The sequence below is a fragment of the Parambassis ranga genome, chromosome 9 (assembly GCF_900634625.1).
Source record: "Parambassis ranga chromosome 9, fParRan2.1, whole genome shotgun sequence".
Lineage (NCBI taxonomy): Eukaryota > Metazoa > Chordata > Actinopteri > Ambassidae > Parambassis > Parambassis ranga.
Genome location: NC_041030.1, coordinates 20,132,698 through 20,145,425, shown reverse-complemented (window position 1 = coordinate 20,145,425; position 12,728 = coordinate 20,132,698). Strand labels below are relative to the sequence as shown.

The 12,728-nt window shown below is 44.2% G+C and overlaps 2 protein-coding genes and 2 long non-coding RNA genes across 4 annotated transcripts; 2 read left to right on the top strand and 2 right to left on the bottom strand.

Annotated features, from left to right (window-relative positions):
• Positions 1 to 1,075: 1,075 nt before the first annotated feature.
• Positions 1,076 to 2,105, top strand: LOC114440760 (uncharacterized). The gene is made up of 3 exons (XR_003671205.1): positions 1,076 to 1,158; positions 1,237 to 1,300; positions 1,857 to 2,105. It is a non-coding gene; the product is annotated as an uncharacterized LOC114440760 (long non-coding RNA).
• A 1,723-nt stretch (positions 2,106 to 3,828) lies between these two features.
• Positions 3,829 to 5,732, bottom strand: LOC114441606 (zinc-binding protein A33-like). The gene has a single exon (XM_028414603.1). It carries the CDS (start codon positions 5,603 to 5,605, stop codon positions 4,160 to 4,162), a length of 1,446 nt encoding a protein of 481 aa, XP_028270404.1. The 5' UTR covers positions 5,606 to 5,732; the 3' UTR covers positions 3,829 to 4,159.
• Positions 5,733 to 6,677: 945 nt separating this feature from the next.
• Positions 6,678 to 7,719, top strand: LOC114441859 (uncharacterized). Its single transcript, XR_003671290.1, has 3 exons — positions 6,678 to 6,811; positions 6,890 to 6,953; positions 7,387 to 7,719. It is a non-coding gene; the product is annotated as an uncharacterized LOC114441859 (long non-coding RNA).
• A 3,091-nt stretch (positions 7,720 to 10,810) lies between these two features.
• On the bottom strand, positions 10,811 to 12,681 carry LOC114441679 (zinc-binding protein A33-like). Its single transcript, XM_028414714.1, has one exon. The coding sequence runs from the start codon at positions 12,585 to 12,587 to the stop codon at positions 11,142 to 11,144; it is 1,446 nt and encodes a 481-aa protein (XP_028270515.1). The 5' UTR covers positions 12,588 to 12,681; the 3' UTR covers positions 10,811 to 11,141.
• Positions 12,682 to 12,728: the final 47 nt, after the last annotated feature.

The window sequence follows — 12,728 nt, the reverse complement described above, 5'->3', positions numbered from 1 at the left end:
ATGTGTGATCATCATGCAAGGCATATGCGAAATATGCTTCCACTTAGTAGTGTCCTTTTTAAAAGAGACAGGGTTATATGTGAGGATAGTCAGTACTGATGAGTTAGTAGTTCTAATATGTTTTTTTTTGTACACAAAGCATTAGATTGTGTCGTGACCTTCCCTGGTCACCCCGGATTGTCAGAATCCGTCTTCTGTGATCAGAACATCGAGTGAAAGAAAATACCCTGGGTTTTGTAGTTTCGCCTTTGCAAAGGGAGAACACTCAGTGAACACAGGCCTTTCAGTCTGCTTCTCATATAAGCTGCTATAACTTAAACCATTCCTGTTTACATTATGCCAACTGCACTGTCTTGCACTATACATCTTTTGCACTCTCACTGTGCCTTCATTTTGTGCCTTGTATTTTGTGTGTGCCTCATTGTAGGTACATTTTTTTACACTTTATATTCATCTTAAGTTTTTAGTTATATGTAATATGTTGCGGAGTGAAGAGTAACGCAATTTCGATTCTCTGTATGTCCAGCACATATAACAGATTTGACAATAAAGCTGACTTTGACTTTGATAAAGGCTTGGGCCGGCCCTGGTGATCATGCTAATCAAACCCCTCCCCTCCCAAAAAAAGAAGAGCTTCACTCCCGTCCATACGTGTTCTGCCCCTCCCTAGACAACAGGCTCGTTTCATTGAAAAGTTGAGGTACATTTGCATAATAGATAAACAGTTCTTCAAGACCTTCGTTGGTATTCCCATATTGGGACATGTTGCCCTTTTATCCCCACCTACTAATTATAATAATTGGTCTAACATATTTATGACTGTGAAACACTCTGTATCCCTTCTATGTTGGATGATTTATCTTACGTCCGTGCCTCCTAGTGCTTCGGCCTTAACCTCATCAAAGGGCTCCTCCCTAACTCTCTGTAAGAGTTATAGATGTGTTTTTCTCTGAATGTAAGCGTATATAATCGAGTACATATGTGCTCTATATCATGTCAGTGCGTAGGTAACGTTATATACTTCCACAATTGTGAGCTCACGCAACGTCCCATACTCCGGAACAGTAGGTGGCGGTAATGCGCCAACCGCCGTGAAACAAAAGAAGAAGAAGAACCACCGGTAGGTGCAGAGGGGACGTATGGAAAAGTTTGCTGCAGGTATGGTTAAAAGTTTTCGGTTCGCTTAATCTTGGCTGACAGCGCTTTTTATTAAATGTACTGAATGTTGACCCGTAGGAGCCTCCACCGCGTCGTACTATTGAGCGACAGGAGCTTTGTGTTCAACTACGGAGTGGAATCGGTGAGTGTTTGTTTGTTCGAAGCTAACGTTAGCATTAGCCGCTTCATTTGTTTTGCATTGACTTGTTAGCCGCGAGCTATTGTAATGCTACCGCTAGCCTAGCCGGACCTATTGATTTGAATGGGCCGGTTAGCATGGGCTTTTAAGCTTTGTTTCTCAAATAATGCAAACTTAAATGAAGTGTCCATAACTCCAATAATGTCTGTTACTCTCTGTGTGTTACATACAACTTGACCTTGATTGAATTTGTTGTTGTTGTCCTATATTAGCACTGTGCATTAGTGTATTGTTTTAATGCCTTTTATAAAATAATATAGTTCAATATTATAGAATATACATATTATATCAATATACATTGATGCGTGCAACAGTTTTGTTAATGTATATCTTTTAATATTGTATGTGATCTATTTTGACATTATATATCATATTTATTGATCTACATTGATGGATGTTATATTGATATTGAATTGGAAAATGTATTTAATGCAGCTAGTAATAATGACTGTTATTTGTGTGCACACCAACTGAAGCCCTGGCCCTGTGTCTTATCCAGCCCAGGTTTTGATGGCGAGCTACTGATAAGGCCTAGAGCCTGAACTCAATTAATTCATCTCAACTCAAGATGGAAAAAGACGTTTCCACCTCAAGCCTGAGGAGTCCCCTTTCTAAATTGGGCTGGTAGGAGGCTCCTGTAGCCTACTGTGAAGTATACAAGGTTATTTACGCAATGACATGATACAGACCACGTATGTATTTGATTATATAAGCTTACACTTTGAGAAAAACACATCTATAACTCTTACAGAGAGTTAGGGAGGAACTCTTTGATGCGGTGAAGGCCGAAGCACTAGGAGGCATGGACGTAAGATAAATCATCCAACATAGAAGGGACAGAGTGTTTCATAGTCATAAATATGTTAGACCAATTATTATAATTAGTAGGTGGAGATAAAGGGGCAACATGTCCCAATATGGGAATACCAACGAAGGTCTTGAAGAACTGTTTATCTATTATGCAAATGTACCTCAACTTTCAATAAAACAAGCCTGTGTCCAGGGGAGGGGCAGAACACGTATGGACGGGAGTGAAGCAGACTGAAAGGCCTGTGTTCACTGAGTGTTCTCCCTTTTGCAAAAGGCGAAACTACAAAACCCAGGGTATTTTCTTTCACTCAATGTTCTGAATACAGGAGACGGAATCTGACAATCCGGGGTGACCAGGGAAGGTCACGACACTACACAGACTTTTGCCCCCCTGCATTACTTCTGCCACGTCCCTCTCCACACAGACAATTTCCACACTGCCCCTTTCGGACCGCTGTGTGGCATATGGACATTGGGAGAGTTTAGGAAGTTGAATGAATAACATTTTAGGCACAATCAAATCTATAGTAACAATGTAATGTTGAAATTACTAACTTGATGATATTTAAAATGGCCATTCGGATTCTTTGTATCATGTCTGTTGTTTGTTGTTTGTCTGCAAAGTCCATAATATAAAGTACCATCAAAACACAGATCTTCTGTCTCTTTGTCTCCCTCCAGTAGACGGTTTCCTACCTTCTGATACTAGCCTGGGCTATCAATAATAACTAGCATATTTGCTGCACACCAAAAGTCCATGATAAAATATATTTATTTTCTATTTTAAAAAATAACGTTGATTAATACAAACATGATGATATTACACATTCAGTAGTGTGTATTAAACACAGTGCAGCCTATAGGATGAAGAAGCATCTGATGCTGAGGTGGTGGTATGAAATTTTGCTGTGTACCTTGCATTAGGTATAAGATAAGGATTACTATATGGATGAGGAAGATGATGATGATGATGATGATTTCGCATGCTTTTTATGGGGCTCTGTGTTGTCAGTGCAGAACGGCTGCCTTTTGTACCATCAGCACTGAGAGGAGTCAGAGTGAGTGAGCTCCAGCAGGGGGCGCTGTCACACAGTGTAAAGCAGACACAAACAGGAGCAGCAGATTGGTGCTTCTAATGCAGCTGCACAATAAGACTCTATAGTGTCAAATCCAGCCAGGCTGTAGGATAAGAAGCAGCTTCCATTATTGATCAGGGCTGCACAGCTCTGACTAAAACAGTGGATTGTGCAGCCCTGTACGACATTAACTGTCCTCCTCTGGTCTCATGAAGTGAGATGAAGTGAACTGTGCTCACTCTGCCCTCTTCTTCTTCTTCCTGCAGCCGCTGACGACGCTGCACTGACATCACTGAGCCGGCTTCTCTCTGTAGGACGTCTTTCACTCTTTTCTCCCCCGCTCCCTCTGTTTCCAGCCTTCTTCAATCATTTCTCTGCAGCTGGCTCTTTCTAGTTCCCCTTTGTCTCTATTTTCCTCACTCTGGGTTTCTTCTGTATAATAATATTAATCCTCTAGTTCTCTGATTCTTCGGATTATTGCTCTGTTCTCTTACGTGGAAATGTGTTAAGGTGTTATCAATAAAATGACAGTTTAAATAGAAGATTCTGTGTGTGTGTCTGTGGAGACAAAAACTGCAGCACAGCTTTGATTTGTGTTTTTTTATTGACACATATAAACAAACAGCAGCTCCAGCTTAACTCAAGAATAATGAAAATAAACCAGAGGTTTACAGAGACTGAACAGCCAGATCCAAGACAGACGATTCATCATTAAAGTCATGAACCAAGAACAACATCTTCTATTTTCAGGTATTTATGGACTAAAATAATCAACAGGTTTATTAGAAACAGTCACAAACTGTTTGTTTATTATAAAGATGCAAAGAAGTCTGAACTCAATCTCATTGTTGGTGTTTGACCAGGATTAACTGGATTATCCTAAAGGTTCCAAACTAACGGCACAAATTGTAAAGAATCACTCAGAGGTCAACAACCTGATCTCAGACTGACACACTTTGATATCAGTGGTTGTTGAACCAGCAGACTTTCCAATGTTAAAATATGGGAGGAGTTTCTCAGTGAAAGTGTCTCTGTGAGTGCAGATGTGAGTCATGTCTTCAGAGTTGTAGAAGGACACCTCCCCCCTGTCGTAGTCCAGCTGGACTCTGATCCTCTGGAGACTCTTCTGAACTGTGACAGTCTCACCAGCACCATTAGTGTATTTTCCACTGCGATGTAATAAACACCAGCATCCATACTTTGGTGAAGCAGACCTTTCATCCTTGTCAGCTGACTCTTTAACTAAACCCACAATCCAGGCAGGATGATCTCCCACCTCCACCTCCCAGCTGTGTTTCCCTGAGCTGAAGCCCTCAGAGCCTAAAACAGTGCCATATTTAGTGTGTCTCTCTGGATTATCAGGAAGTTTCTGCTCTGTGTCTCCACGTCTCACACTGGTCAGATCATCAGACAGATAGAGCTCTCTGTGTGCAGTGTTTGGGTCCAGAATGACAGGACTGAAGTGGACCTTGTCCTTCATCTTCTCCCAGACTCTGAAGGACAGGTTGCCCAGGTGTTTGGCCACATCTATCAGTGCTCCTGAGACCAGCTGTGGATCTGACAGTGAGCTCTGGGCTCTGGCTCTGCTCTGAGTGTCTTTATAACTGCTGAGGAATGACACCTGCTGTTTCTGCAGCTCTTCTTCAACAGCAGAGATGCTGTCTGACAGAGAGGACATCTGCTGCTGAATCCTCTTCATCTCTCTGCTCAGAGTCTTCCCCTTCTGCTCCTCTTCCTCCCTCAGAGCTGCCAGTCTGGACTCCTCTTCCTCTTTCAGGAACTGGTGGAGCTTGTTGAACTCTGCTCTGATCTGCGTCTCTGTGGACAACAGCTGCTTCTTGACGTGTTGAGACATTTCATTGTATGTGTCCTCCACTTGTTTGTATTTGTCCCTCTTGTCCTGCAGAGACTTTAAGTCAGATCTCAGCTGCTCCTTCAGGTCTCTGACTGCTTGTTCTACAGGAACCACTTTGTGAGTCTGGTGCAGAGAAAACTCACAGACAGGACACACAGCTCTCTGCTCGTCCAGACAGAACAAATAAGGTACCTCTGGGTGTTTATCACAGACCACCTCATTCTTCTTCGTCTCTTCCTGCTTTTCTCCTTCTTCCTCAGTTGAACTGTTAGTCTTCCTCTGAGCAAAGGAGTCAGCCAGCTCTTTCAGAGAAAGGTTAATAGATGGATCTTCCTTTGAGGATCTTCTTTTACAGATGGGACAGTTTTTGTTTTTAGTTTGTTCCCAGAATTTCTGCAGGCAGCTTGAACAGAAGCTGTGGCTGCAGCTCAGAGTCACAGGATCTTTGAAAGTCTCTGAACAAACATGGCAGCTCAAGAAACTTTCAAGAAGAGCTCTCTCGGCCATTTCCACAGATTTCTAGATGTTTTCAAGGACTCACCAACAATACAGTCTCTGTAGCTCCGTGTGTGTCAGCCTGCAATGTGGCACCGTTTCCTCTCTGATCAGTTCAAACCTTTTGGTTTCGTTTCTTCATGTGATGGGCGGAGATGACTGACATGAAACTGCTATTCACTAGTGTCCCCACTAGCTGGAGCTGTTTGTGAGTCACAGATGATAAAGGAATGTTCTGCTGTGTTGTGACCTCACACACACACTGTAAACTTAGTGTGTGCTTCATGTACATAAATGCCTCTGTACTCTATACACAGATTTTAGCATCTTTGTTTAAACACATTTAGCTGTGATACAGAAGCAGACAGAAACTTATGGAGACAAAGTGATCATTTCATTGTAAAGTTAGACTGTGATGCAGCAACAGTCTCTGCACAGCTGGAGGCATTCATGTGTGATCATCATGCAAGGCATATGCGAAATATGCTTCCACTTAGGGCCCCCGGTCGCTTATAGGGCCCCCAAGAGCACCTGTAACCTCAGCAATTTCTCTCCTCAGCTGTATTTCTCATGTAAAATCACTCTTGCCAGTACAGTATTGTATGTCATGTGGCTGCACTGGGCCATTTACAACATAGTGACGTGACCGCGTCGAGCCAATTCACAAGCAATATTAGTCAAACCTCAAATAACCACCGGTAGGGTGAGGGTCAGAGTGCAGGGGGGGCTTAGGAGAGAAGAGACAGTGATCACAAGACTTAGGTTGGGGCATTGTTTGCTTAACAAGACCTTACACATGATAGGGAAACATGAGACAGGGTGGTGTGAGTGTGGTCAGGAAGAGGAGACGGTGGAGCATGTGGTTTTGAGGTGTGTAGGGACTACAGGGTGCAAAGGGAGAATTTGAGGATAAGGCTGAGGGAGCTGGGGGGGCATGAGTTCTCACAGAAGAGTATTTTGGGGTGTGGTAATAGAGCACAGGTAGGGTTACTAGTGTCCTTTTTAAAAGAGACAGGGTTATATGTGAGGATAGTCAGTACTGATGAGTTAGTAGTTCTAATATGTTTTGTTGTACACAAGGCATTAGACTGTGAGCTCACGCAATGTCCCAGTCCGGACCAGTAGGTGGCGGCAATGCGCCAACCGCCGTGAAACAAAAGAAGAAGAAGAAGAACCACCGGTATGTGCAGAGGGGACGTATGGAAAAGTTTGCTGCAGGTATGGTTAAAAGTTTTCGGTTCGCTTAATCTTGGCTGGCAGCGCTTTTTATTAAATGTACTGAATGTTGACCTGTAGGAGCCTCCACCGCGTCGTACTATTGAGCGACAGGAGCTTTGTGTTCAACTACGGAGTGGAATCGGTGAGTGTTTGTTTGTTCAACGCTAACGTTAGCATTAGCCGCTTCATTTGTTTTGCATTGACTTGTTAGCCGCGAGCTATTGTAATGCTACCGCTAGCCTAGCCGGACCTATTGGTTTGAATGGGCCGGTTAGCATGGGCTTTTAAGCTTTGTTTCTCAAATAATGCAAACTTAAATGAAGTGTCCATAACTCCAATAATGTCTGTTACTCTCTGTGTGTTACATACAACTTGACCTTGATTGAATTTGTTGTTGTTGTCCTATATTAGCACTGTGCATTAGTGTATTGTTTTAATGCCTTTTGTAAAATAATAGTTCAATATTATAGAATATACATATTATATCAATATACATTGATGCGTGCCAACAGCTAGTAATAATGACTGTTATTTGTGTGCACACCAACTGAAGCCTGGCCCTGTGTCTCATCCAGCCCAGGTTTTGATGGCGAGCTACTGAGAGCCTGAACTCAATTAATTCATCTCAACTAAAGATGGAAAAAGACGTTTCCACCTCAAGCCTGAGGAGTCCCCTTTCTAAATTGGGCTGGTAGGAGGCTCCTGTAGCCTACACAGACTTTTGCCCCCCTGCATTACTTCTGCCACGTCCCTCTCCACACAGACAATTTCCACACTGCCCCTTTCGGACCGCTGTGTGGCATATGGACATTGGGAGAGTTTAGGAAGTTGAATGAATAACATTTAAGGCACAATCACATCTATTGTAACAATGTAATGTTGAAATTGATAACTTGATGATATTTAAAATGGCCATTCGGATTCTTTGTATCATGTCTGTTGTTTGTTGTTTGTCTGCAAAGTCCATAATATAAAGTACCATCAAAACACAGATCTTCTGTCTCTTTGTCTCCCTCCAGTAGACGGTTTCCTACCTTCTGATACTAGCCTGGGCTATCAATAATAACTAGCATTTTGGCTACCCACCAAAAGTCCATGATAAAATATATTTATTTTCTATTTTAAAAAATAACGTTGATTAATACAAACACGATGATATTACATATTCAGTAGCGTGTATTAAACACAGTGCAGCCTATAGGATGAAGAAGCATCTGATGCTGAGGTGGTGGTATGAAATTTTGCTTAGGGCCCCATCCTGACAACATACCTGGCCGTGTGCTCGGAGACTGTGCTGAGGAGCTCGCTGAGGTGTTTACACACATCTTCAACATCTCACTGAGCCAGGCTGTTGTCCCCACCTGCTTAAAAAGCCACCACAATCATCCCTGTGCCAAAGAAGTCCACCCTCGCCTGCTTCAATGTCTACCGTCCAGGAGCACTCACACCCATCATCATGAAGTGCTTTGAACGGTTAGTCATGAAACACATCAAGACGGCCCTCCCTCCCTCCCTGGACCCATTCCAGTTTGCATATCGGCCCAACCGGTCAACCAGTGATGCTGTTTCCACAGCTCCACATTCAACACCATCATCCCACAGCAGCTCATCAACAAACTGGACCAGCTGGGGCTGAACTCCTTGCTGTGCAACTGGCTGCTGGACTTCCTCACCGGGAGACCTCAGACAGTGCGGGTCGGCAGAAACACATCCAGCACCATCACAATGAACACTGGGGCTCCCCAAGGATGTGTGCTGAGCCCCCTCCTCTTCACTCTCCTGACCCATGACTGCACGCCAACACACAACACCAACATCTTTGTGAAGTTTGCGGACTACACAGCTGTGGTGGGTCTCATCTCCGGTGGAGATGAAACAAACTACAGGAATGAGGTGCACCTTCTGGCCGAGTGGTGCAGAGACCACAACCTCCCCCTGAATGTGGAGAAGACAAAGGAGATGGTTGTGGACTACAGGAGAGCACACAGTCAGCACACCCCTCTGACCATCGATGGTGCTGCTGTGGAGCAGGTGAGCAGCACCAAGTTCCTGGGTGTGCACATCACTGAGGACCTCTCCTGGACTAACAACACTGCATCACTGACCAAGAAGGCACAGCAGCGCCTCTACTTCCTCCGCAAGCTCAAAAGAGCCAGAGCCCCTCCCTCCATCCTGTGCACCTTCTACAGAGGGGCTGTTGAGAGCATCCTGTCCAGCTGCATCACTGTGTGGTACGGAGCCTACACCGCCACCTGCAGGAAGACGCTTCAGCACATAGTGAGAGCAGCTGAGAGGATCACCGGCGTCCCTCTCCCCTCCCTCCAAGACCTCTACGACAGCCGTCTCACCCGAAAGGCCCTCCGCATCACAGGAGACCCCAGGAGACCCTTCACACCGCTTCTTCAGTCTGCTGCCATCAGGAATGAGACTGCGCAGCCTCCGTGCCAGGACCAGCAGACTGAGGGACAGCTTCATCCACCAGGCTGTCAGGAAGCTGAACTCGCTCCCTGCTGCGCCCCACTTTCTCCCCCTTCCCAAGATAGGAACTCTGTGCACCAGCCACTTTACCCTGTGCATTCTCTTGCACCCTAGTCATGTCATACCAGTCTCATATAAGCTGCTATAACTTAAACCATTCCTGTTTACATTATGCCAACTGCACTGTCTTGCACTATACATCTTTTGCACTCTTACTGCATTGTGCCTTCATTTTGTGCCTTGTATTTTGTGTGTGCCTCATTGTTCTTCATTACACTCATTACACTTTATATTTATCTCAAGTTTTTAGTTATATGTAATATGTTGCAGAGTGAAGAGTAACGCAATTTCGATTCTCTGTATGTCCAGCACATATAGCAGATTTGACAATAAAGCTGACTTTGACTTTGATAAAGGCTTGGGCCGGCCCTGGTGATCATGCTAATCAAACCCCTCCCCTCCCAAAAAAAGAAGAAATAGCAGCATGTACAGTACAAAGGTGTTGTTCTTCTATTCTTCTTAGTGTGTTACTAGCCTTGAAAATCAGTATAATAAGACTGACATGTTTAAAATGAGGGAGTACACAGTATTACACAGCTGCAGCTAAGCGTAGCTGGCATTTTCTTTGCATGACGGTCAACAGGACACTTGTTTTTAGGTGTTTTCTTTTTATTTGGGTTCTCATTTTCTACTGAATGCTGGTATACTCCACCTTTCTCTATTTTCTCAGCTTTTTAAGTGCATATAACTATTTTTGTCTGGAGATGATATAATGAAGATGACTATAATGATAAGGATTATTACATGGATGAGGAAGATGATGATGATGATGATGATTTCGCATGCTTTTTTATGGGGCTCTGTGTTGTCAGTGCAGAACGGCTGCCTTTTGTACCATCAGCACTGAGAGGAGTCAGAGTGAGCGAGCTCCAGCAGGGGGCGCTGTCACACAGTGTAAAGCAGACACAAACAGGAGCAGCAGATTGGTGCTTCTAATGCAGCTGCACAATAAGACTCTATAGTGTCAAATCCAGCCAGACTGTAGGATAAGAAGCAGCTTCCATTATTGATCAGGGCTGCACAGCTCTGACTAAAACAGTGGATTGTGCAGCCCTGTACGACATTAACTGTCCTCCTCTGGTCTCATGAAGTGAGATGAAGTGAACTGTGCTCACTCTGCCCTCTTCTTCTTCTTCCTGCAGCCGCTGACGACGCTGCACTGACATCACTGAGCCGGCTTCTCTCTGTAGGACGTCTTTCACTCTTTTCTCCCCCGCTCCCTCTGTTTCCAGCCTTCTTCAATCATTTCTCTGCAGCTGGCTCTTTCTAGCTTCCCTTTGTCTCTATTTTCCTCACTTTGGGTTTCTTCTGTATAATAATATTAATCCTCTAGTTCTCTGATTCTTCGGATTATTGCTCTGTTCTCTTACGTGGAAATGTGTTAAGGTGTTATCAATAAAATGACAGTTTAAATAGAAGATTCTGTGTGTGTGTCTGTGGAGACAAAAACTGCAGCACAGCTTTGATTTGTGTTTTTTTATTGACACATATAAACAAACAGCAGCTCCAGCTTAACTCAAGAATAATGAAAATAAACCAGAGGTTTACAGAGACTGAACAGCCAGATCCAAGACAGACGATTCATCATTAAAGTCATGAACCAAGAACAACATCTTCTATTTTCAGGTATTTATGGACTAAAATAATCAACAGGTTTATTAGAAACAGTCACAAACTGTTTGTTTATTATAAAGATGCAAAGAAGTCTGAACTCAATCTCATTGTTGGTGTTTGACCAGGATTAACTGGATTATCCTAAAGGTTCCAAACTAACGGCACAAATTGTAAAGAATCACTCAGAGGTCAACAACCTGATCTCAGACTGACACACTTTGATATCAGTGGTTGTTGAACCAGCAGACTTTCCAATATTAAAATATGGGAGGAGTTTCTCAGTGAAAGTGTCTCTGTGAGTGCAGATCTGAGTCATGTCTTCAGAGTTGTAGAAGGACACCTCCCCCCTGTCATAGTCCAGCTGGACTCTGATCCTCTGGAGACTCTTCTGAACTGTGACGGTCTCACCAGTTCCAGTAGTGTATTTTCCATCACGATGCAAAAAACTCCAGATCCCATATTCCGGTGAAGCAAACTCTGCGTCCTTGTCAGCTGACTCTTTAACTAAACCCACAATCCAGTCAGGATGATCTCCCACCTTCACCTCCCAGCTGTGTTTCCCTGAGCTGAAGCCCTCAGAGCCTAAAACAGTGACACAACAAGTGTGTCTCTCTGGATTATCAGGAAGTTTCTGCTCTGTGTCTCCACGTCTCACACTGGTCAAATCATCAGACAGATAGAGCTCTCTGTCAGCAGTGTTTGGGTCCAGAATGACAGGACTGAAGTGGACCTTGTCCTTCATCTTCTCCCAGACTCTGAAGGACAGGTTGCCCAGGTGTTTGGCCACATCTATCAGTGCTCCTGAGACCAGCTGTGGATCTGACAGTGAGCTCTGGGCTCTGGCTCTGCTCTGAGTGTCTTTATAACTGCTGAGGAATGACACCTGCTGTTTCTGCAGCTCTTCTTCAACAGCAGAGATGCTGTCTGACAGAGAGGACATCTGCTGCTGAATCCTCTTCATCTCTCTGCTCAGAGTCTTCCCCTTCTGCTCCTCTTCCTCCCTCAGAGCTGCCAGTCTGGACTCCTCTTCCTCTTTCAGGAACTGGTGGAGCTTGTTGAACTCTGCTCTGATCTGCGTCTCTGTGGACAACAGCTGCTTCTTGACGTGTTGAGACATTTCATTGTATGTGTCCTCCACTTGTTTGTATTTGTCCCTCTTGTCCTGCAGAGACTTTAAGTCAGATCTCAGCTGCTCCTTCAGGTCTCTGACTGCTTGTTCTACAGGAACCACTTTGTGAGTCTGGTGCAGAGAAAACTCACAGACAGGACACACAGCTCTCTGCTCGTCCTCACAGAACCAGTAAGGTACCTCTGGGTGTTTATCACAGACCACCTCATTCTTCTTCGTCTCTTCCTGCTTTTCTCCTTCTTCCTCAGTTGAACTGTTAGTCTTCCTCTGAGCAAAGGAGTCAGCCAGCTCTTTCAGAGAAAGGTTAATAGATGGATCTTCCTTTGAGGATCTTCTTTTACAGATGGGACAGTTTTTGTTTTTAGTTTGTTCCCAGAATTTCTGCAGGCAGCTTGAACAGAAGCTGTGGCTGCAGCTCAGAGTCACAGGATCTTTGAAAGTCTCTGAACAAACATGGCAGCTCAAGAAACTTTCAAAAAGAGCTCTCTCAGCCATTTCCACAGATTTCTAGATGTTTTGAAGGACTCACCAACAATACAGTCTCTGTAGCTCCGTGTGTGTCAGCCTGCAATGTGGCACTGTTTCCTGTCTGATCAGTTCAAACCTTTTGGTTTCGTTTCTTCATGTGATGGGCGG

Bases quoted from the DNA above. Each gene is read 5' to 3' on its own strand.
- LOC114441606 (XM_028414603.1), bottom strand. From the start codon at position 5,605: ATGGCCGAGAGAGCTCTTCTTGAAAGTTTCTTGAGCTGCCATGTTTGT.
- LOC114441679 (XM_028414714.1), bottom strand. From the start codon at position 12,587: ATGGCTGAGAGAGCTCTTTTTGAAAGTTTCTTGAGCTGCCATGTTTGT.